At 39.6% G+C, this 25,803-nt stretch overlaps 2 protein-coding genes across 2 annotated transcripts; one reads left to right on the forward strand and one right to left on the reverse strand.

The window, feature by feature from the left end:
* The first annotated feature begins 4,041 nt into the window (after positions 1-4,041).
* On the forward strand, positions 4,042-12,049 carry LOC127778962 (rab GTPase-activating protein 22-like). Its single transcript, XM_052305614.1, has 11 exons — positions 4,042-4,501; positions 7,787-7,882; positions 8,015-8,118; positions 9,268-9,527; positions 9,615-9,737; positions 9,818-9,906; positions 10,055-10,160; positions 10,250-10,347; positions 10,756-11,025; positions 11,349-11,432; positions 11,618-12,049. The coding sequence occupies exons 1-11, from the start codon at positions 4,397-4,399 to the stop codon at positions 11,636-11,638; spliced, it is 1,356 nt and encodes a 451-aa protein (XP_052161574.1). The 5' UTR covers positions 4,042-4,396; the 3' UTR covers positions 11,639-12,049.
* Positions 12,050-13,323: 1,274 nt separating this feature from the next.
* LOC127780589 (bisdemethoxycurcumin synthase-like) lies at positions 13,324-15,006 on the reverse strand. The gene is made up of 2 exons (XM_052307511.1): positions 14,775-15,006; positions 13,324-14,592 (listed from the first exon to the last, which is right to left on the reverse strand). The coding sequence occupies exons 1-2, from the start codon at positions 14,965-14,967 to the stop codon at positions 13,589-13,591; spliced, it is 1,197 nt and encodes a 398-aa protein (XP_052163471.1). The 5' UTR covers positions 14,968-15,006; the 3' UTR covers positions 13,324-13,588.
* Between the last annotated feature and the right edge of the window lie 10,797 nt (positions 15,007-25,803).

A 25,803-nucleotide genomic window follows, 5' to 3' on the forward strand; every position in this document is an offset into this window, starting at 1 on the left:
CAACTAATAATTTGAAAATTAGTCCGCGTGTTGCATGCAAAGTAGTTACGTTTGCATTGCACCTTTTTTTGCTTCATAATATTCGGTATATATATGTACTAGAACCAATGTTGAAAATGCCTTTTCTTTTTTAGTATCCGGTATATACTGTGTGTTTATGTGTATGATTTAGTATGTACACCGTATTACATTTTTTTGTTGTTGGACTGTATGCATTTTTTTAATATCCACTATGTACATACTTGATCTTTTTTGGTATGGCATATACTTTTTTATGTTAGTAACAGTATATAACTTTTAAATTAGGAGAGCAATATATACTTTTTTTAATCCGGTATAAACTGGACTAGATCATGTACTGGTTGGTTGTAGGTACTACGTACCGCTTTAATTTCTTTGTAAGATTCAGTATATACTAGACCAAATGCTGTTTTTTTAGGTACGATAGCTCTTCCTTTTTTCAGGGAGAGTAGTAGTCTTTAAGTAGCGGTGCATACTATTTTATTTTAGTAAGTCAGTAGGAGTACATACTGTTTTTAAACTTAGTTGAAGTATATACTTGTTTTAACTTAGTATAAGTATATAACTTCTTTTAATTAGTACCAGTATATGCTACATACTTTTCAATTACTAGTATATACTTTTTATGAGTATATACTGTTCTTAAACTTAATTAGTAGCCATATATATATTTTTTTATAGTAAGTTAATTAGTAGGAGTGCACACTGTTTTTAAACTTAGTAGCAGTATATACCGTTTTTAACTTAGTAATAGTACATACCTTTTTTTCAAGTTAGTACCAGTATATAGTTTTTGATGAGTATATTTTTGAACAAACATAAAGATGTTTGATAAGGAAAAAAAATCAAAACAACTTATAATATGAAATGAAGGGAGTAGTACAGGTTTTTTTTTCCACGTAATAGTACGTACCATTTTTTTCTTATAGAATAGAACAATACGTAAATTTGGTATGTGTAGGGTTGCTAATTTTGAATAAACTGTATCAGTCAATGATTGATAAAGAAGTGTCGTCAATCACTGGCAAAGTATCGGGTTGCTGCATTCTGAATAAAGCTAAATGAATGAAATACGCTAGAAGTGCACTGAATTTTGAATAGACAATTCTACATGCAGGCTAACAAAATCGGTTAGCATCGATGGGATCACGCCAAACACGCGCTGGAGAGGGAAACGAGTATTAATGTGCCAGCTTGCTAGATCAACGGAATCACGGACTCAACGCCGTCGCCAAACGACCATACATGCTGGAGTGTTCTGTTGTTAGCACCATCTATGCCCATGATAGATGTGTCTCGCATCTGCATGCACCAAACAAATGCATTCATTAGAGGCTTAATCATTCTATATATCAACGTCATACTTCATGTTTGCATCCTCGTCTGCAAACAATAACAGAGATATACCCAATAGAAAAAGGAAGATTATGTATTATCATTCTATTGGAAAAAGTTAATCAAACAAAACCGGAAGAAGGAAGAAAGGGCTTGCCTTGATCGTTGCACGGGCACTAAGGTCACCGGCGCTAGCTTCGATCGGTCAGCCAAGGTGAAGCCACCGCCCCCTCCGCGTAGACAGCGTCACCGCACGGGCCACCGATGGATCGATGCCGTGATACCGTCGCCACAAGGGCCGGCACCGCCTGGGAACGCCGTGTTGCTGCAGATGAATATTGTCGCCGCATCCCAGCAAATCACCGATGGATGTTGCCGCCGGCGTGGTTGCTCGATCCCCAATGGATCGTGCCGTACCTCCGCTTCCAGTCGCCGGTAGCTAGCGCTTGATCCGAATACAGCGGAGAGAGCGAGCTGTTGCCGTCGCGGATGGGATGGGAACCAAGGGATTTATACGACCGGTTCAGAACCGATTAGTGCGGGATAATTAAACACTAGGAGAATATTCTTTAAAAAAATGGAAACGGGTCCGGTGAGTGCATCCGCTAACAGGGTTGATCGTGGGTGGCTACTGATCAACGGTGGATGGGAGCAGGTGTACGTACTCCTAGGAGTATAGAATCATTTTCCTATATATATATATATATATATATATATATATATATATATATATATATATATATATATGTACATACATATATATGTATATGTACATTTACATATATATGTATATATAGATATATATATATATATATACATACATATACATATATATATATACATACATATACATATATATATATAAATATATACATATATATATATATATATATATATATGTATGTATGTATGTATAATTTTCTCAATCACTCAAGTTATGCTGTACAGTTCGTACATCTGCTTGCTTTGCTTTCAAGTTGCATATTTATCATTACATTGTGTAAATACAAAATATGCTCTCGGATGTGTTTATAAGGATATGATGTAAGTTGATGCTATTATAACGCGAGTGCACACATGAGCGTCTACGATTGTGTTATGTTTCAATGGAAAAAAACATCTCAATGTAAAATTAGCAGTATGAAAGATAATTGGAATAAAATGACTTGACCTGGTCCTGCATTTTTCCATTTTCCTTTTTTTTTATTTAGACTCGGTCCTGTTTGGTAGAAAGTTGAATGCTTAGTATAATTTGACAAAGTCTGATCCAACACTTTGACTTCAGGTCATGCTAATCCGGGCCATCAAATCCACATCTAACAAAATTGAAGCCATCAAGTCCAACAAGCTTATCAGAAGCCACAACAAAGCCAATGCAATTATCCAAAATAATAAAATTCTCACAAAAGAAAAAAAAACCATCTAACCGAAAATTGTCACACCAACAAACTCACCATCTTCCTCTCAAGAAGAGGAGCAAACGTCGCTCTCCATTTCACCGAAAATCCTTCGTACTAGGCACCCGATGCAAAGCAAAATAAAATAGGGCGTCGGCGGGTAGCACATGCATGCATCACAAAAATTAAAAAATGTGTGATGTCGTATGGTGATGTAAGTTTTTTTTCATGTATTTGTTATAAATTTTAACTTCAAACTAATTTTTCTTTTGAACCGCTTATCCAATTTATGATCTGATTATACCATTATATTTGTTACAACTAAATCTTTACAACAAGATCTCATATGATTATATTCTGAGAAAAAAACGTAAATGTTTCAATAATTGAAATATTTGTGTTTTATATATGAGAACGAAATGTTTCAGCTAAAAGTCAACTTTGTTGCACATTTTTAGTTTTCTTATTGCAATTGTTATTTATTTATTGTTGCACCCGATGTCATTTGAATGTTTCATGTTTCATATATGAGAAGGAAATGTTTCAGCTAAAAGTCAACTTTGTTGCATAATTTTAGTTTTCTTGTTGCAATTGTTATTTGTTTAGTGTTGCACTCTATGTCATTTGAATGTTTCATGTTTCATATATGAGAAGAGAACGTTTCAACTAAAAGTCAACTTTGTTGCACATTTAGTATTTTGGGAATGTTGCATCTTGTTGAAACATTTTATGAAATAAATTGAGACATTTTTTTACCAAGTGATGAAACAATTTTCTAAATGTATTGGAACAACAGCTAATATTTTAGACGTATTCTTTATCTGGAATATAGTCATATGATATCTTGTTGTGAAGATTTAATTGCAATGAATATAATGGTGTAATCAAATCACAAATAAGATAAATAACTTAAGAGAAAACGTAGTTTAAAAAGTCAATGAAAAATGCTAGGAGGAGAGAAAAGCTCCACTAGGATATGCTAGGAGGAGAGAGAAGCTCCACTAGGATATGCATGTGCATGCATGCAGCAGCAAAGTACGACGCGAGTCTAGGGAGAGGTGTCAGCTTTGCATCCAAGCTTAATACGGAAAGGTAAAGAAGGCACCCAATTTTTTTGCTCTTTTGATCGGGCGTCCGATCTGTAGTAGCTTCCACATGTCCCACCAAGAAAACCAAAAATAATTGCCCGGAGAAGGCGGCGAGCTCGAGCGTCGCAGAGGCTTGGAAGCAGTGGTCGTCCTCCTCCCATCCGCTTTGCGCCATCTCCGACCTCCCAATTTAACCCCCACATACCCGCGTTCCCAGTTCTCGCGTCCCCCCTTTACCCTTCCCCTGGCTCCTCCTCCTGCAATTCCACTTCCATCCGTCGGCACAGGAGGAAGGTTGCTAAGGGGGGATCGGCTCCATTCCTCATTCTTCATTCCATTTGCGCGCGTGATTCGGGTTTCTTTTCCTTCTTGTCACCTGTTTCTTGGTCGGTTTCCCGCCTTCTCAGAGGTCGGTCGATTGGATTTGGAGCCCGGGGCCCAGCCTTGCCTCAACGTCTGTGTTGTCACGTTCTTATTGGATTCTTGACTGGATTGGATTTTGGCGGTTCCAATTTTTGTTGGTTTGCTCCGGTTCTTGGTTGATTTGGTCGGAAGATGATCAAGTGGGGCATCGGTAGCAGCGGGACGCCGGCGGATTCGTATTATGAGGTCCGCTCGGATTGCACGGATGACGTGCCCAAGAGCAAGTTCAAGATCAAGGTTTGATTTTCTTAAATTTCCCTTTCAGTTCATTTCATGCGTTGGGAGTTGATTGCTGTTGCATGACCAGACTTTTTTTTTTTTTGCATTATGCAATAATGTGGTTCTTGTTCTAGTCAAAATAGGGTTCTTGATAGCTCTAGAATCTCGTCAATAACTTAAGAGTCTCGAGGAAGGATATAAAAATATCGTGAAAAATGGTAAAACTATGGGTGGGTTAATTAGTGAATGGATAAAATTATCCTAATACATAACATTTTGCAGATCGAAGAAATGAAACATAATAAGTGGAGAATGCTTCCGTACTCCTCTTCGGAAAAGTGTTCTATAATCTCAAAATAAAAATGCAGTTACTACATTTTGTTGGCTAGTCATGTCCTTTAATCAAACAACATGTAGTTTTTCATCCTTAAGTTAGAGATAGGTGGTGAGAGTCTTAAGACATCCTAGAAATTGGAACCGCCATAGCCACCAAAATTCAGTTAAGGACAGTGCAATTTCTGCAACATAGATTGAGGTAACTGCACTATAAAATGTAATTAATATGTTAATAGTATTTGTGCATCAACAATTGTGAGTATATGATTCAATGATGACATTTAGAAATTTTTGCTAGGTCTCAGCCTAGGGAACTGTATTTCGTACTTGTTTGTTTTTCTTTTTGTACAACTAGGAAGGTAGCCCGCGCAATTGCGCGGGCATCTATTTGTTTCTAAATGTTAAAATCTTTTATGATGACTGAAAATTGTTTGTATCTATATGAAAAGATTTTGTAAAATGTTCAATATATATAAGTTAGTCAGTCCCATATCATGCAGTTTGTTTGATACTTCAAAGCTTGATTGGAAGTAAAAAATTTGAGGCCTAGCTTGTTTCACCTATGAACATTGATGAATAAATCTATGACTGGTATCTTCAGATAATATAGAACTAATTATTCTTTGAATTTTGATATCACTATTTTTCTTAATGACTCGAGGATTTTATCATGATTTATAATGGTTTCAAATTGATCGTTCATAATTTTAAATTTAACTAAATGTGTTGGCACTGATTAATATGATATCTATAGCTTGGTTAATCTTTTAGCGTGACTCCCTAGCGTGTTAACAGCCTATAGAAGTGGTGCAATTGAGGCCATATATGCTAGATCTTTTTTGTAATTGGTGGTTTAATTGAGGCCATATAGTATCTATGGGTTAATTATTTTACACGAAATAAGATGAATGGCTTGGTACTGTAAAATATCAACAATTAGTTGAAGCTAATTTCTTTCGATCTTTGGTTATTTTATGTAAAACATATTTTGTTAAAGATCTAATGTTTAAAATTAATGGGTCCATTTATTTAGAAGAATTTTTTTTAGAGATGTAATGGTCTAGGACAAGAGTCATGATGATTTAGCTATCTAATATTGTTTTATATAGTTAGCGCTAGTTAGAAAATAGGAGAAGTTAAATAGAAAATAGGAGAGGAGGGGAGAGTGGTAAGGTGGAGGGAATACGTAAGTGCGCACATACGTGGTTAATACCCATGGGTATTATGTTTTCTCTTCCTTATTCTACTATTTTCTGATATGATCTAGACAATGGACTATCAAGGAAATACTCATAGGAGAGGATGGTTAAGTTGGTGACGTATGTGGTGTTGTTATGAGAAAAATACGTATTATCGTACTTGTATGGGAGATTAGGAGAGGTTTATGTACATGATATTAGGATTAATTACTAATAACATGTCCATCAGCACTGATTTAAATGAAAATCGATGGCTGCATGATATTTTGTTACTTTCTAAGAATTTTTATAATTTTCTATAATTTATTAGAGCACCACATGACAGTGTTGGAGCATTTAGGAGCATTTGTACAAAGTTAATTAACTTTTACTTATAACAGATGTATGATGCAATAACTTTTTGTGTATTTATAGACCTAAGTTGAATAGATCCTAGTCGAGCCAAAGAGGAAGCCTCCAATGTAAGTTTGTACTTGTCCAGTTTTCACATGTATAAAATAGGAGAGGATGGTTAAGTCGGTCGAGGGAGTACATTCATTTGGATGTATGTAGTGTTGTTAGTGAACTTTTACTTATATATAACATATATATGATGCAATATTTTTTTAGTGTATTTATAGACCTAAGTTAGATAGATTTAGTAGCGCCACAAAGGAGGCCTCATATGTACGTACATACTGATATAACGATATTTTAATTTTTGATTTGAGAATGAGGAGCGAAGGAATAATATCGTGACTTTTCAGCAAAAGACGTCGCTTTTTAGCTTTTTTTTTTTTACGAACTGTACGTACTTATTCTTTGTCCCTTCTAATAGCACAGTATGAAACCGATTTGTGTGCTGGAATAGCATCGAGAAAATTCGTTTGCATAGTTACTTATTAAACCTAATCACCAATTATAGATGGTAAAATTTCGTTGAGCTGCTGCTGCCTGTGGATTACACCAAATGATCAAATGCTACTGTTTGTGATTACATTGCCAGCTACTGAAAGTCAAACGCTTGTACAATCCCAGTCTCGTGTAGCTCATTTTCCCCATTGATTAATCTGTGTGGAGGCTTTGATTTGAAACCTAATCCAAGTCTAGGCGGCAGCAGGAAAGCTTTCCTCTATCGAGGCCTTGAGCCCAACACGGACGGAAGGCACTGAAGTAGGCAATAGAAAGCACGATCGGATTTGGGGCAAGAATTTGGATCCACCAATTTAATTAAAAACGATGGTAGCTATAGATATAATCTAACGGTATAAAATAACGGGTCCACCAACTTAAATGAAAATCAACGGTGAGATTAGACTGTGCCACGTGGCGATCTAGGAGCGTTTGTAGGAACGCCATATGGCGGTTTGAGAGTGTTTGTAGAAAGTTTAATGGACTTTTAGTATATAATAGAATAGATAGGTATGTTGTTTTTGTTCCCAAACCTCATTAGTGCCTAACATATAAACCCGTTCAAGCCATGCATTTCTGGTCATATGTCTTTTGTATCCTACATTATATTCTACAAATAAATTGCTCAAATTTACTGCAAATGTGTCATTCGTTGTGGATTTGTTCGGTAGCATAAATCAAACTGCATTAGATGAAATGAACAGAGTTTCTCAAGTTGATAATTTTTATTATTCATAAAGTGACATTTGCTTCAAAATTTTGAGCATTTTCTCAGAATGGTCTTGGTGTCACACTATCACTCTATTTTCTTATTTGCAGAGAAAAAATAGTCCTATCTTGTTGTTAGCTGTTTATCTTATTTGTTTCTTCATTTCAGGCAGGAAAAACATTGAGTGTCCGGAAATGGCAGGCTGCATTTAGCACTGATGGTTGTCTTGATATTGCCTCAGTCCTAAGCCGGATACAAAAAGGAGTATGATCACCTTTTTAGAGTTCTTTGTCGGTTTCACAATAGGCTCCTCTTTAGACTTTTTTTTTTTTGCACTGAGTATCATTTAATAGGTTTCGTTAATATACTGATCGGTAATTATTTCTTTTCTTCTAGGGTGTGCATCCAACAGTAAGGGGAGAGGTTTGGGAGTTTTTACTTGGATGTTTTGATCCCAGGAGTACCTTTGATGAGAGGGAGGAAATCAGGCAAATAAGAAGGTACTTTCATTGGTTCATTCCTAAACAATATCTGGTATATCTTTCATTTCATAATGCAATCTGTGTTCACTTGAAGAAATATAAAAGTTCCCTACCTTACAAATCGATGATAATGTCTGAATCCATGCTTCCACCATAGATTGAACAGTTGATTTTTTTTTCACTTTCTTAAAAAAAATATGAAATTTATATCTTTCACATTTCATTGCACATTTTTTCTCTTGCTTTGTCCGGTATCATTGGAATGATTTTTCTTGAAACGTGCAGGCATTTAAAATTTCATTTTCACTTCTCTTTTGTTTCAAACTAACATGATGATGCTTTTTATCTGATGTATTTTTTTATTATATTGCACTTACTGCGATTCTCAAAGCCACTTCTCTCATACACTACAATTTTGGTTTTACAAATAGATGATTTTCACAGATAAGTGATCATTTTCCATTTCTATAAAATCAGTGAATACATGTAACACCCCGCAAATAATTAGAGAAAAGAAAAAGAGAAAGAAGGGGAGAAAAAGAGAAAAGAGCTTAGCAGCAGCTAGCAGCCTAGCTGGCCCAGCCCACAACCGCAAGCGGCAGCAGCCCAAGCATCTAGCTAGCAGCCCAGCATGCAGCAGCAGCACAGTAGCGCCAATAATACCACCTCGCTAGTTCTGCTGAGGAGCAGCAGTTTATAAGGTGAAGACGCTTGAGGGATGTTAACTTCGATCTGGATTTTTTTGCGTGAAAGGCAGGACGAAAACACCAGAGAGTTTAATAGTTTAGGGTGTGGTCCAACTGAATGAGATGACCCAATAACCTTAACTTTTTCGAGCCCTGGGCGCCAGAATACATTCCATTGAGCTTTTGGACTCTATTTTTTAGATAAATTGTCTTCCATAACAATAATTATTGTGAACCCTAAAAAGTATCACGTGTATAAACATGATTATGACAGATTTGTTAAACTTATTTCGGTTGTTAAATTCTAGTGGGACCAACTACCCATAAAAATGGAATTGTCATTCAACAGTTTCATATAATATCCATGTGCAATAATTTAGTATTTTGGTATATTTATTTTGATGGGGGTTCAGACATAATTTTCTCCGATGAAACATTTTCTCGACTTAGCCTGAAAATATTTTACCTTGTGCACACACAGGCTACAATATGCTAGATGGAAGGAAGACTGCCGAGAGATGGATTCTCATGTTGGTAGCGGGAAAGTGATCACAGCACCATTAATCACTGAGGATGGTAGACCCATCAAAGACCCTTTGGTTTTACTCGAGGCTACTTCATCCGAAAACACATCAGACGGTACTTCAACAAGCAGCACAAATGGAAATGAAATAGATGAATCTGCAAGCCGTATTACAGATAAGCTCATTATTGACTGGAAGCTTACTTTGCATCAAATTGGTATGCTTTAAACCCCCATTCTTTCTGCTACTTTTATACTTTATTTTACACTTCTACCCACTTATGAAAACTGTAAAATCATGATAGGACTTGATGTGCTACGTACGGACCGCACCATGGTATTTTATGAGAACAAAGAAAATCTTTCCAAGTTGTGGGATATTCTAGCTGTGTATGCTTGGATTGATAAAGATGTTGGTTACTGTCAAGGTGAGCTACTATATCTGAGTTGTGCACCTAGTGTCCAAAACAAAAAGGCTTATAGGTGTAACTTTTATACCTCAAAACAGGAATGAGCGATTTATGCTCGCCAATGATCGTGCTACTCAAGGATGAAGCAGATGCCTTTTGGTGCTTTGAGAAATTGATGCGTAGATTGGTAAGCTTTCTTCTCATGATTTTTCTCAGGACATCTTCCCCCTAATGTTAGAAATTATGATAGTGTATTTGTACTTATATAATTACATATAGTTGATTCCTTTTGTGTTTAACATAATTGTACTCACTCTGATGCTTTGAATTTGAAGAGAGGAAATTTCAAATGCACGGATCAATCTGTGGGTGTGGCTAATCAACTTCAGTACCTTGCATCTATTATTCAGGTGCTTGATCCAAAGCTACATGACCACCTAGGTATAAATTTGAGATCAATGAAACTTTCAAACATTCAACCTTCTTCTCCAAAGTACCTACAATTTTTTAATATTGAGTTCTGAATGCAGAAATACTTGGTGGAGGTGATTATCTTTTTGCATTTCGTATGTTCATGGTGCTATTTCGACGCGAAGTGTCATTTGGGGACTCCCTGTATCTCTGGGAGGTATGAAATAGCGAATGATGAATATTTCTAACACTAGAATAGTTTTGCTTTGGTATGAATTACTCTTCTGAATAGACTACATATTTACAAGTCATGCTACTTTAGTGATAAGTGATATATAGTACCTTTTTCAAATAGGTGCTCCATTCATTTGTACATGTAGCCACAAAATTTGACCATCTTACTCAAATTGGGGTTGATGCTTGTGGATTAGGACATTAGGTTTATTTATGTGTGCTTGCAGAAATACAAATTGTGATTTGTTACAAGTTTTAAGGATGAACACTGTATTAATTCATAAGTTTGTTCCTTTGTGAAGACAAACACACAGTGCAGACTGCAATGTATACTTGAGTATCCAAGTGAGTTTTGTGTAGCTGCTCACGTTTGTTTATAACCTGTCAACAGATGATGTGGGCTCTGGAATATGATCCCGACATCTTCTTTGCCGCTTGTGAAGATGCAAGTGCTCACAAAAGTAAAGTATCTAAATCAAAATTGAGAGGGGTACGCCATTTTGGCAAGTGGGACAAAGACAAAGATAAAGAGAATTCGAAAAATGGATCTGAGGATACTGATGGTCCAGTTCCAATTTCAGTTTTCATGGTTGCAAGTGTTCTCAAGGAAAAAAGAGAAAAGCTATTACAGGAAGCTAGAGGACTGGATGATCTTATTAGGGTAAGTGCCACATCATTTTAAAAAATTTCCAATTCGTCTCTGTTGTTAAATATGGAATCTGGAGTCCTACATGATTTTGCGGCAAAAAACATGATTGATATAATTCATAAGAAAAGATTAGCACCCAGACTACATTAAAAGTTTGCAATCAATTTTATACTCCTCAATCTGCTATAGTTGAAACAAAGCTGATTTTGGACTAACTCAAAAATTCAAATTGGTTTTGAGCCAATCTTGTCTCTTGTAAGATTGTATTTCATAAGCTCCTATGTTCAAGCATGTATTGTTCACAGATCTAACTCTTGACCTTTGTTTTGGTTCAGATTCTGAATGATGTAAATGGAAATTTAGATGCCAAAAAAGCTTGTGCTGGTGCTTTGAAGCTTCATAAGAAATACCTGAAAAAAGTAAGTAGCTATTCTTGTTGCGTTACTTAGGTGATAATGTAATTACTTTTTATGAAATATCATGAGCTAAACTTTCTCTAAAGCATGTCAATTTCAGAACTAAAAGACTAACAAAGAAAACATATGTTGTGAACTGATTTTCTGGTGCTTATGAACTGAACACATAACATCTCTTGTTTCGTCAGGTACAGACAAAGAAACCCTAAACTGTAACATATCTTCTCACTGGGTGATTCTTTTCCATGTGGACATAGCAAACTATACTTGACAGAATGCTCGCCATCTAAAATCGGCCTGGAATATACTGGTTTGTGAAGTTACCAGCTAGTCGGTCTGAGTACAGGAAGAATGCGACCCTTGTATGTAAAGATCTCGAATTCTTTCTACTCCATGATTTTGCTGCTTGTAAAGACAGAAGGTGGTGTGGGTAGCATGCCTCTGATACACAACAATTTCAATACAAGTTGAAATGAGCTGTTTGTGGTGTGTGAATACTGTAGCCACACACAGCTCTGTTTTGAGAACATTTTTACCCTTTAGCTGGAGATATGAAAGACATCACAATTTTGAATTTATTCCGAATTGGAAGTGCCAAAAGAAGGTTGAGATTGCTCCTATTTTATTTTGTAGAACAGTTTACATACACGTTGCCTGATGTCTACGGATACAAGGATCAATTTTGCTACAAAATTAAGCAGCATATGCTTGAAACAATATAAAAAGGTCATGCATGCACTTCTTAGATTACAGCTGACATCACGGATTAAGAAACAAGAAGTTGGTGACCAACTAATCATCACCTTAGTGATAAAGATTTATTGAGTGAACACGGCTAAAAAAAAAATCACTTTGGTCTCTTTATGTTCTTATCCAACGCCCTTGGCCGCCTTTACCGTCATCATGGACATGCATAAGATCTTATCCGGTCAGACCAGCCGAGGAAGTTGTTTGATTCCAGGGGCAAAACGGTCATTTCATATAAAAGTTTATATCTAAAACAACTAGAAATTATAAAATCACGTGTGCGTGGTGTCTACCGGGAAAAGGGAAAAAAACATGTATTTGCAATGCACATTGATAAAGCAATATTCTTGTGGTCTTCTGTGGAAAAAGACCCTCTTTTTTTTATCCCACAACAAATTTATTTTACTTTGAGTTCGTATATTTTAACCGTAGTTATATAATCAAAAAGTTTCAGCTTCTACCAAAAAATGAATGGAGCTAATTGAAGTGTTTTCACAAAATAAGCTAGAATTAAAGGTGGTAGGTTGTTTAGATAGCTTCACAACTTTAATCCAGACTTAACTTCTTAAGTTAAATCTAGAAGTTAGAGTCTGACCAAACAGACCAATATGTAGGTGTCTCTTTAGCCCCTACCCTTTGCTCGATCCGCGTCAGAACGGCTAGTGTCCCTCCAACCGCGCTAGGAATGGGCTACTCTTTTTAGTTGCCCTACTAAAAAACAAACACATGCATGGTGTGCGACGACTAGAGACAGTGGTCAGTCTGGAAGAGTTGCGTCCTGAAAATATATTGAAACAGTGGACAAAATAAAATATTTAACACATAAAACATGCATTTACATTAATTTGTCACCTTGAGCTACATTTCTTTTGATGTGAGCTATATGACTACCATTGAGCAGTGAAACGTACGGTGAAGCCAGCACCGTATGATGAGCTATAGTTTTTTGATGTGACTATATGTGGGCAAGCGTCGGGGCCAGAAACACCGATTTTTCTTACGGGGCCAACAACGTTAAAATTCTCAGATTTTGCTAAAGCGAAAACAAATACATTGAATATATGGAAGGCATGAAATTTTTGAGTTCATTCCGAAGGCTGAGCTTGGTTCTATTTTGTAGGACACTGTACATACGCATTCCCTGACATGTCCACGGCCGGATACAAGGATTTTATTACAAAACTAGGCAACATATGCATGAAATAATATAAAAAGAGGTGACATGTGACACAAGAGTTTGCAACAACTTCGTACATGCGCATGCACTCCTTAGATTACAGCTGACATCACGGATAGAAAACCAACAAGTTGATGACCAAAGAAGGACTATAAGTATAAGTTTGTGTTCAACGACTTCTTGATTAATTTATTTATTGATCAATTACCTTGATGTAGGCGATGCAAATTCTTATTTACTGTTCTTTAGGGCATTCAGGCAAGTGCAACACCATGGTCTCAATGGTGAAACCAGGTCCAAACCCCATCATCACCCCCCACTCAGCTGATCGACCGCCTTCTTCCTCCTCCATCCGCCGCCGCTGCTCGTCGAGCACGAAGATCAGCATGCTGCCCAGCATGTTGCCGTACTCCCTTAGCACCTTCCGGCTCGCCGCCAGCTTCCCGGGCTCCAGCCGGAGAGCGCTCTCGATTTGGTCCAAGATCGACGGGGCTCCAGGGTGCACCACCCAGAAGAGATCGTTCCATTCGACGCCGGCGAGGCCGAGCTGCCGGAACGCGTCGGACAGGAGCTCGTCGGCGTTGGCCGCCGCTAGAGGTATGAGGTCCTTGATGGAGACGTGGCCGTCGAGGCCGTGCTCCGTGAGCCGCATGTTGAGGGCGTGCTCCGTTCCCGGGATCACGGCCTGCGACACGGCGACCATCTCGAAGAGCGGGCGCTCGACGGGGCGCACGGCGTCGGCGCCGACGATGACCACGCCGGCGCCGTCGCCGAACAGTCCCTGGCAGGTGAGCGTCTGGGGGTAGTCCTCCTTGGGGCCATGGAACGCGACGACGTTGAGCTCGACGCAGGCGACGAGGACGCGCGCGCCGCGGCTGTTCTCGGCGAGGTCCTTGGCGAGGCGCAGCGCGGCGGCGCCCGCGGAGCAGCCGCTGAGGTGGAGCATGGTGCGGCGCACGGTGGGGCGGAGGCCGAGGAGCGAGGCGAGGCGGTGGTCCGCGCCCGGGGCCTGCGCGCCCGCGTTGGTGGCCACGACGAGGTGGGTGATGTCGGCCGCGGGGCGGCCCCACCGGACGATGGCCCTCTCCGCCGCCTGCGCCGCGAGCTCCGGCCCCGCGGCGGCGGCGATGTCCAGCCGGGCGTCCAGCGACGGCGTGGCGCGGTCGAGGAACTCCGGGTGCGCGGCAATCATCTCCTCGTTGTGGTGGAAGAAACGCTTGTCGGCGCCTGATGCCTGGCCTGATCAACCATACGAAGCAAAATGAAACAAAAACACAATAATCAAAGATGACACTTAGCTAGATCCTAGTATATCATGTGATGTTTAAGCCCTTATGGTAGATGAGACGTTAATTTAATAATAATCATCGTTACTTTTGTTATCTGGAATAATTGAGTTAATATATATGTACGCATCTTACATAGGTTGTTGAGTTTGCGTTTGAGGTCAGTGAGGTGCTCTGTGTTGGTGATACGGAAGTAGTAGTCGGGGTAGTCGGCTTGGGAGATGCAGGTGACCGGGTTCGCGGTGCCGATGGCCAGCACGGCGGCGGTGGTGTCTGCACGCTGCGCACGACGGATGTCGTAGACGGTGACATGGCTGGTGGTTGCCATAGTCTCTCTTGCTGGGGCTTTGGTCTAGGAGAGGGGAGGGGCCGGGGTATGCGTTCAATCTGGAGAGACGAGTGCTGGACATGCTAAGCTCTCATCTTCGGTAATTTATATACAGGCGCAAGCAAGGCGCTCTGCATCATCGATAGGAAAAAGGGGGAAAAAAAACGTACGTATTGCATTGCTCTCTCTAGTCTTCCCCCACCATGTGCAACCCTAAAGAAATGCTCCGTCCAACAGAAATCCGCTACACCGAGAAAAACCGAGGCTGGAAAAACCAAAACATGCATGCTTCAACCTAGAAAGAAAGAACTACTCCCTCCCAGGGTTCAACCTATCGGAACACTGATTTGTATCGGGGGTCACCGAAATTCCGAAATTTCGGAAATTTCGGAAATTTCGGGAAAATTTCGGACGAAATTTTTTTAAAAGAATTTGAATTCAAATTTAAAAATTTCGGGCGAAATTTCCAAAAAAAATGAACAAAAACAGAAAGCAACAAAAGCTCTGTTCGGCAGGCATATAAGCTGCAGCTGCTGCATCACAAATTCACAAAATAAAGCCATACAAACGCACTAACAGATGATAAAATATAGGTTCAAAGTCTGAACAGCAACACATCAACACATCAGCCGAACATACCCACTGACAGATACAAATTTCCACGGCATATCAATTCATAATGTCCACAAATATAGCAGCACATCAGATCTTAATCTCCCAATGGCAGAAATAGGATTTTTTTTACCTCTGTTCCCTGTTGCTTCCACCGTTGCTTCCCCAATCCCAGACTCCCAGTGCCATGGCTACCAGCAGACGACGGCTAGGGGCGACGCCGACCAGCAGGCGATGGCTCGGGGCGCCGAGAAGCGGGCGATGGCTAGGGCGGCTGGGGGCAACGGCTTGGAGGGGGGCGTGTAGCACCGGCGGTGGACTGGATCGAGGTGGCGAGGCGGCGACCGGCGTCGAGGCGCGGAAGCGGCGACTGGCGAGTGGTGATTTTTTTCGATCTAATGCGGTTTCTGCGTGGCGGCGCAATGAGGGGAGGCGGAGGGGAAGAGCGAACGGCGACTTTAGGGTTTGGGGAGAAATTCCCGTCGAATTTTTTTGGCCGAAATATTTGACCAGAGCGCACTTACTATCGGGACCCACCGAAACGGCCGAAATTTCCGAAATTTCGAAAATTTCGGTCCGAAATTTCCAACCCTGCTCCCTCCGCGTTTGATGTTTCAGGTTATAAGATGTTTTTACTTTGGTCAAAATCAAGTTGTTTTAAATTTAACTAAGTTTATAGACAAATATTGTAATATTTATATTACCGAATTAGTTTTATTAAATTAATAATTAAATATATTTATAATAAATTTATCTTGGGTCGAAAATATTACTATTATTTCTATAAACTTGGTCAAATTTAAAGCAGTTTGACTTTAACCAAAGTCAAAACATCTTACAATCTGAAACGGAGAGAGTAAATAAACTACACTTCAGAGCACTTAAATTTTGCAAAAAAAAAAGTACATGCAACAATATGAGCTCTTAAATTGTTGTAAGAAAAACGACAACTATAAAGCGTGCTATAACATGAGGAGAAAATTGCAAAACCATCTTATATAAGTAACATGAAGATTGTCATTTCACCCTATAAGTCATTTTATTGCAAATCCTTACCCTTGTTGTAAAAACCACCCCGCCCGTGCACATGTGCTTAGCCGTATCAACCCGTCATCGCTGATGTAGAGCCACCGCATTTTAAGTTAGCTAAGATAATCATGTCCAAGTGCTTGTATTAGATTTATTCTTCATGGTTCATTGATATTTTTTTTTCATATAGCGAAACTCAGTGCGATACTTTAAGCTTTCATCAACAATTTATTTGTAGAATATAAAAAAAAAGTGTCAACACTATACTTTTGGAAGTATTTAATTTTGGTAAAAAGCACATTAACATCTCGTAATTTAAAAACCATATTGATTCAACTAATCACGGGCACATTGGGGTGATTTTTGCAACAAAATTAAGTGGGGTGGGCATTTGCAACAAAAATGACTTATGGGGTGGAACATCAAACTTCAAGTGATTTAGGGTAGTTGTTGCAAATTTACCTAATATGAGCACTTCAATTTTTTTTTTTGGAAAAGATATACCGATCATCACATGATTCACATATCAAATAATTAATTACCGACTATGTAAATTACATAGTGTAACACCAGTACATGTATATTGGGCAATGTTTATTGAATTCCTCATGTTTTTTACTGTCAGTAAAAAGTTCATATCGAATGCTAGGAAGCGTGATATGGTCCATCAAGGCACAGTACAGAACTAACATCAGCCATAATGTAGCTGTGCTTAGGGCATATGTATACGTCTCCAAGCAGCTAATTAAGCAAACAGAAAGACTAGGGAACAATATGCCATCTAGACAAGGGATAAATTACGAGTGAACCATATTTCTCATGACCAGATCAGACACCTACTTACCTACTGATCTTATAGTTGTACTAATGTATACGTAGTAAAGTTTTCTACCATTGTATTTCTATGGTACTCTACATCTTTTTACGCAACCAAAGTCCACACGAGAGGCCTGCTCCAACACTTCTCATCTGGTATGTCTTTTCATGCACTGAGTTTAACTTTGACGTATACTCCTGGAGTATGTATTATTGTATTGTACTGCTGGAGGATATAAAAGGTCTACAAGTTATTTGGTTTGATACCTACAGATACAATGCCTAATACCTGTGTACCGTCACTAATACCCAATAGTACCTGGTCTGATACCTTGTGTTTGATACCCGATGATATCAGGTCCGGTAGTCAATGGTGTCAGGGTTAATACATATCTCGCAGCTTTACAGGACCCATTAATTTTAGCTTAATGCTAGCACAAAATTCAAAAGTACCAAGCAACCTATGTAAGCATCTATTAGGCTAAATAGCTACTACTACATTCATATCTGGTATCGCATCGTGACAAAAAAGGCCATGAAGATACAACGTGTTATCTGGGATTAATCATAGAGTACAAAGGATTTGGACTGTGGGCTATTAGCCTTCTATGTGGGAGCTTATGCCGTACCTCTCTAGGAATATAGATATAGGTAGATTCCCTTGCATAAACGCTTGTCCTAGGTGCTGAAAAAACCAATACTGTACGTACATAGACCAACCGTTTTAGCGTCTGCTTACTCAACTACTCCCTTTTGCTAAACTGTTTTTTGGGACTCAAAGGATCCAGTCATTTTTCTACAACAAAATATGTCTCTTCATCAGAACAATGAATCCAGACGTTCTATTGCCTTGTTGATCACTAAACTAATTCAAAACGAGATGTAGTGGATACCCTATAAAAAAAAGAAAGAGAGAAATGTAGTGAAGGCATGCATGCATATGAAACACGCTGTGTCGTCAGTCACGTATACATGTTTAATCCTGTTTGCCAGTCGATTACATAATTGTATGCTTGGTAAACTAATTGCAATAAGATATGCATGAGAAGGATCTCAAATAAAATTAATCTAGCTAGTTTACCCATCGTGTAAAACAAGACAATGAATCTAGCACATGCATACACACCACATGCCACAAGTACATACTAATGTCGTTTTATATACAAGACCAATTTAGTTGGTCTTTCCTTGTATAGCACAACCAACTTTAATTGATTCCAACAGTTCGCTACTATATATTAGACTCCGGACCACCAACATGGCAATATTGAAGTTTACCTTCGCATAGATCCACAATAAGTTAAAATGCATAACTGCTCCCTCCGGTCACTAATAAAGAAAGATGTTTGGGACTTGGTTGCAGCTACCAAGAAACAATTAATCATTGGTATTTCTAATCAAGCTATATCCCTACTGACTACTACACATATAGTAATTTCACTGTAACTCTCACACTTGGTCAAATTGAAACACAACATCCTCCCTTTCACTGACGGCTAGAAAAAGAAAAAGGCACTTAGGCTATTTCCAACCCAAGACACTAGACATAGTTTCCATAAACTCTACATCATCAAGAAACTAATACTAGACAATACTCTTTCAATGTAAATACCACTATTCCATACTTAAATTTAATGCTACTTATTTCATATGATGTCTTGGGTGCTGTGTAGAAACCATGTCTTACGCATGACATGGTTTTTTTTTCTCTTTCCTCATTTATTCACTTGCCTCATCATTTTTCATCCTATGTGACAGCTTATTTAATGTTATGGACACAATTCTAATTATTGGGTTGGAAATAGCCTTATAAAGGTCTCCCACCATAACCCATGCAGGTAAAACCTGCCATTAATTACATCAGTGCTGGTTTATATATGAGACCAACCGGCACTAATCACTAGGGGTTATTTATGCCAATTTAAAAAACAAGCCGGCACAAATAAAATTCTATCAGTTATAGTCATTTTTCCTTTGCTAGAGCATATGCCTCTCATTTTCTCTTTCTTTTGCCCTCTTTACTGTTTTCTCCTCCTGAGTGTATACATTTCTCGCTCTATTTTCTTTCCACCATCCTGTCCTCATTCTTTTCCTCTCCTTATGTGAGCCTCTCTTCCTCAGTCTACTATTCAACTCCTCCCAGCCTCGACACGCTTAGGGATGGTAATTTTACCTATGGGTCCAGGTATCCGTGGATACCCGACCTGATGGACATGGGCGTGGGTATGACTTTTACCCATGGACACGCCCGCCCAAGACCCGAAAACGTTATGGGTAATAGGAGGGTTTCATTTTTTTACCCGTGGGTAACCCATGTCCGACCCGATACATATGTATTAGCTAATTTTGACTTATTTCTTAATTCTTATACCATTTCTCTCGGTTCATTTGTGATGCTAACTGATACTAAGTTGTGATGTAATTCAAATTATTGTTGATAAACGATAATTTGGTAAATTATTGATTTTATTTCTCTTTGTTAAATTACATATCTTTTAAGTTATTATTCATGTGAGATCCATTGGGTACCCGCCGGATATACCCGCGGCCGCTGGGTATGGGTACGGGCACGAAGTTTTGCCCGCTAACTCTAATGGGTAGGGTTTGGGTGGGCAATGTCGGGCATCGGGTCGGGCATGGTTTTGCTCTACCCGTGCCCGACCCGACCCATTGCCATCCCTAGATACGCTTCTCCTCTTAATGTGTCCTAGGGGCGGATCTACAGTTGTAGGACCGGTGTCAGGCGACACCGACGACTTTCGGCAAAATCTATAGCGAAACTGCTTATTCATATGCAATAAAACTATGATCTAATTATAATTGGCATACTATGACACCGATAGACGCGTTCTTACACCGACGAATTAATTTTCTAGATCCGTTACTGATGTGTCCATCTGTCATATGAAGGTTGTCGACCCCATCTGTGTCATATTGTTGAACCCGACCTAGCGGAGGTTACTGTGCCACCGTTGTGAGCCAGCGGGCGAAGGATCTGACTAGTGGAAGGCTAGCGGCCACTGTCCACTTGCGAGGCGATCCGTCTTGTGAGAGGATAGAGGCTACCGTCCCATCGTCTGTTTGATTATTTGTTCTAGATTTTTATTGAAATTATGATATTGTTGTTTTCTAATGAATGTTGATTTGTAATGGTCTGTTGGAGCTATTAAAAATTGATGATTTTTAATGATCCGTGGAGCTTTGAAATTATTGAATTATTATTATTATTATTATTATTATTATTATTATTATTATTATATATATAATTATATTATATTTTGAAAACAAACATTAGTAGCAGTTTAGCCTAAAAACCGGCACCGATGGATACTGCCCTTTACTCCCCCAAGGGTCATCAATGCCGGCTTTAAAACTGGTACTGATTGATGACCCCTTCATTAGTGCTCGAAATCAACTTCGGATATATAAATCTATAACTGTATTTAAAATGAGACAAAGAAAATATGTAAAACGTGTTTCTTCGGTGACCAGAGCCAGTAATTATTTAAGACTCTGTGTCTATCCATGTCATCATAGTTGAGTCATTAAATTTGTCTCCTTCGGACCTCGAAAGTTGGGCCTGAGGACATGATAGGAATCTTAGAAGCTGGACATTCGTGTTGACGGTATTTTCTTACCTGGTCACATGTGGGCCCTAGCTTTCTTGTGACGGCAAATTAAGCAATTGAATCTTATCTTTAGCGGGGAAACCTAACTTCAGGAGTTGTTTAGTTCACGAGAAGAAAATTTATAGGTGTTAAATTAGATGTTTGATCAGATATTGGAAGGAATTTTTTTTGACACGAATGACAAAACTAATTTAGTAACTCGCTTGGAAACCGCGAGATGAATCTTTTGAGCTTAAATAATTCATCATTAGTACATATAGGTTATTATAGCACTTATGGCTAATCATGGATTAATTAGACTCAAAAGATTCGTCTCCGATTTCTTCCTAACTATGTAATTAGTTTTTTTAATCTATGGCTGTGTTTAGATCCCTTCCAACTTTTTCCATCACATCAACCTATCATACACACACAACTTTTCAGTCACATCGTACTAATTTTAACCCAAACTTCCAACTTTTGAAGGAACTAAACACAGCCTATATTTATTGCTTTATGAATGTGTCCAAAGATCGATGTGATGTTTTTTGCGAAATTTTTTTAGGAAACCGATGCATTTGAAAGAAACAAGATTGATGCATGATTTCTTATTTCCTATGACTGGTTGCAGACATGTGGTCAGTCTGGTCACAGCCCCTGACTTCAGGTCGATCACATGGGTTTATGACCTCTTCTTATGTCCATGTGACCGATGTTCAAGTATAAAGATTCCAAATTTCCAATGAAGAACAAAACAAGTAGTACCATTACGCGTAGCGCTGACTTTATATGAGTCAAATAAAAATATTCCGTCCCTTGCTAACTACTTTAATTTGGTTGTGTTAAATAAATAGCGGTGGATGATATAACTGATGGCAAAATTATTTTTGTGGCATCCTAAATTGCTAGGATATCTTCTATGCTAGTAGTATTGCCCTGCCAGTAGTCAGACTTTTTTTCCATGTTATGTCACTCCGTTCGTACCATTTATTATCCTCTTTCTTATTGGAATTATCATCTTTTTCAGTGCCTGTTTGACTCGTTTTATTGGCAAAGGAGTTTCATAGGATTAAAATTCTTATGCATTGTTTTTCTACATATCCTTTTGATTTATAGGAAAGAAAGCAAAATTTTCATAGGATTATATTCCTATGCTTCACATTTCGTAGAAAAATAGCAAGAAATGTGATATCTTTGTGAACACTCCTTTGCTAATCCCATGGCACTCTCAAAGGGTTTTTATTGTCTTTCCTGTGTTTTCATCCCGGTAGGATTTACAAAAAAATAATATTTCAATATATACTTTTTTTCTATTCCTATATTATTTCTATCATGTGAACCAAAATGCCCTTAACTTCCTAACTCCGCTCTCTGCTTTTTCTATCCTTTCTCTTTTCAACTTCATGTTTCTGTTGCAATCCAACCATCACCACGTGATTAATTTAACCACCTCATGGTCGCCATATCCTCTTATTAGGGCCGTGCTTAGTTTAAACCAAAATTGGAAGTTTGCGCCGTGTTTAGTTCCAAAATATGTCTTCAAACTTTCAACTTTTCCATCACATCAAAACTTTTCTACACACATAAACTTCCAACTTTTCCGTCACATCGTTCCATTTTCAACCAAGCTTTCAATTTTGACGTGAACTAAACACAACCTTGGTTGAAATTGGAACGATGTGACGAAAAAGTTGAAAGTTTATGTGTGTAGGAAAGTTTTGATGTGATGGAAAAGTTGGAAGTTTGAAGAATAACTTTGGAACTAAACACGCGTAGCTACTGAGGCGCTTTGTTTAATATAGGTCAAACTAAAATGTAATGTTAACATTTTGAGGTACTTATTATTCTAACCCCCACAGGGTACGCAGTTCTCAAGTTTGGTATTGCCATGTAACTCCCGTGAAGTACGACATCTTGCTGCAGCCACACCAAAGAGATAGTACTACTTTTAAGTCAATACTACATTATCAATAATTAGTATATTGGCTCGCGCATTTACGCAGCTAGATTTAATTTATTTTTATATTGTACTTCTCTTTATTTTGTTCATCAAACTTTAAAAGCATATAAATATTTACTTTCCTTTATTTATGTCAGATTTATGTTTTCTGCGTTAATTTTGTTTCCAAAAATCATGATGTGAAATGCATAAAATACATTTTTTTTCTCTTTCTTCCTCTACGTACCCTCTCATCTTTTGTTTTCTCCGACACATAGGGTGACCTAAACCTGCAGGCATGGCTATATGTGAGAGCTTGCTAACTACCACTCCCCGCAAACTCACTCAAAACCATCGGCACTACTTCCTTACGCTTGCCTGCTATCGCACTTGAGCTATCCTACCTTGAGCTTGTTTACCACTCTAGACATCACTATCCTCAAGCAAAACTTCAGTTGTTGTGCTCTTGCACTACTCAAAATACCATTTTTCATGGCACCACACTTTATTTTAAGTGGCGTAATTAGAAAACATACGGTTGTATGCATTTGGGAGATTTTGGTCAACAACCATCAGAGAAAATCGATTTTCTCTTGTTGTTACTTAAGAAGTTCGCTTGGAAAAATCAAGTGCTTTTTTGCATGTGGGCCTCCTAAGTCACCGCGCACTACCAGGAAATAAAATCACCATATTAAATAGTGGAGTCTCCGCAGCAAGCCCAAAGCCCAAAAAATAAGTCCCTCTCCCCCCTCCTCTTCTTACCACTCTTCCCTCCCTACCTCTCCCTCCTCCTTTCAGCTTCCCTAACTCGGCCACATGGTGCTCTTGGCGACGACAACGGAGATGATGGTGGCTAGGGCGACAACGGTAACGACCACAATGAGATCGGGAGGAGTACATCCACCACCGATGGGCTCAAAAGGGGATGGGTCCACCAATAGCGGTCTCGAGAGCGGCAGATCCGCTGCCAATGAGCTCTGGATCGGCGGATATGACACCCGCAAGCTCATGAGCAATAGATTTGCTGCTTGGGCCTCAATTGCCATGAAGGGGAGGAGTGACGATGTTCGAGACCGGTGGAGGCATTGAATTTGGAACTCGTCGTGGAGGCTGAAGCATCTAGGCCCCCGGTGTTAATTTTGGTAATTAATGACAAGCACTAATTGTGGACTAACCGTTGTCTTTGAGCTATACATTTTAAGTTAGGTCCACGTCATATGTGCGCATGGATGATTATCGATGGATTAAAATTGACGGAGCAAAGCAAAGGGAAAGAAGACGGTAAAACTAGCGCTTTAATTTAGAATTGATCGAGGTGTAGGGCGATCAAATTTGCTAGTTTAATTTTAGTTTCGCCGTACTATTAAGAGGGGTAATAACCTAGCAAAGAGATGATTTTAATTGCCACATTAGGTCATTGCATTTTCATTTGTGCTCTCTTTTTCATTACACACACATTCACTTGCAAATTCACTGGGTTCGGCCTGACCAGGGGCGGTCAGACCGGCCACATAGTAGCGGTCTGACCGGCGTGCCCTGGCCGGTCTGACCGGCCCCGCGGGCGGTCTGACCGGCGGCACTTTTCCGGTCAGATCGGCCCCCTGGAGGCCAAGATGATGCTGCTCGGGATGGCCGATACAGAGCCGACGGAGCCGTAGTCGGTCAGACCGAGCTGATGGCGGTCTGACCGAGTCGAGGCCGGTCTGACCGGCCACCCCATGTTGGTCTGACCGGTCAGGCCGATGGGGCCCTCTGACAGCACTTCAACGGCTGGTTTTCTAGCCGTTGCAGAGTAGCACGGTCTGACCGGCCACATACCTTCGGTCAGACCGGCAGAGCACAAAGTTGGGGCCACCAACGGCTAGTTTTGGTGGGTGGGAGTATAAATACTCCCCCACCAGCAGCAAGGGGGCTCTCTTGGCACCCAATTCAATTGCATACACCCCTTGCACCTCTCTCACACTCACTTGAGCTTTGTGTTCATCCATCTAGTGTGTTAGAGGGTTGTTTAGCCAAGAGTCAAGTGCATTTGCTTCCATTGTAGAGCTAGTGTGGCACTTGATCATCCCCACACCGGGTCATTGCTTGTTACTCTTGGAGGTTGCCGCCTCCTAGACGACTTGTGGAGGAGTTGCCCGGTGACCTCCCCGAGAAGATTGTGGAGGAGGCCCGGCGCCGGTTTGTGAGTGGTTTGGAGTTCACCACCTTCGGAGTAAAGGAAGAACTACCCCGAGTGATCGAGGCTTGGGTAGTCCTCTCCGTGGGCCGGCTCCCGCCTTGCCCACCCCTTGACGAAGGGGGCGTGCGGTGGCTTCGTGGTTGAGCGGTGGAGTTGGGCTCGCCTCAATGGGGAGTAGGAAACTGGCGAGTTTCCGAACCTCGGTGAAAAATCTCTTGTCTCATTGTCTCATTTGATTGTCGCATTTACATTTGTGCAATTTACTTTCCTAGAGATATAATTGAGCCACTATCACCCTAGGTTTGGAAAATATAACTTAGTTGCTTAGTTAGAGTTCACCCTCACCAACCCTAGCAACTTAGGTTATATTTGATTAGGTGTTATTTATTTTTTAAATCGCCTATTCACCCCCCCTCTAGTCGACATCTCGATCCTACAAATGGTATCAGAGCTTGGTCTCTCTTGATTGGGCTTCACCGCCTAGAGAGAAGATGTCGAACGAAGTGAACCATGTAGGGAAGGCTCCCATGTTTAATGGCACAAACTACTCCACTTGGAAAATTAAAATGTCTACTCACCTCAAAGCTATGAGCTTCCATATTTGGAGTATTGTGGATGTAGGCTTTGCTATCACCGGCACACCCTTGACGGAG

The sequence above is a fragment of the Oryza glaberrima genome, chromosome 7, assembly GCF_000147395.1.
Source record: "Oryza glaberrima chromosome 7, OglaRS2, whole genome shotgun sequence".
NCBI lineage: Eukaryota > Viridiplantae > Streptophyta > Magnoliopsida > Poales > Poaceae > Oryza > Oryza glaberrima.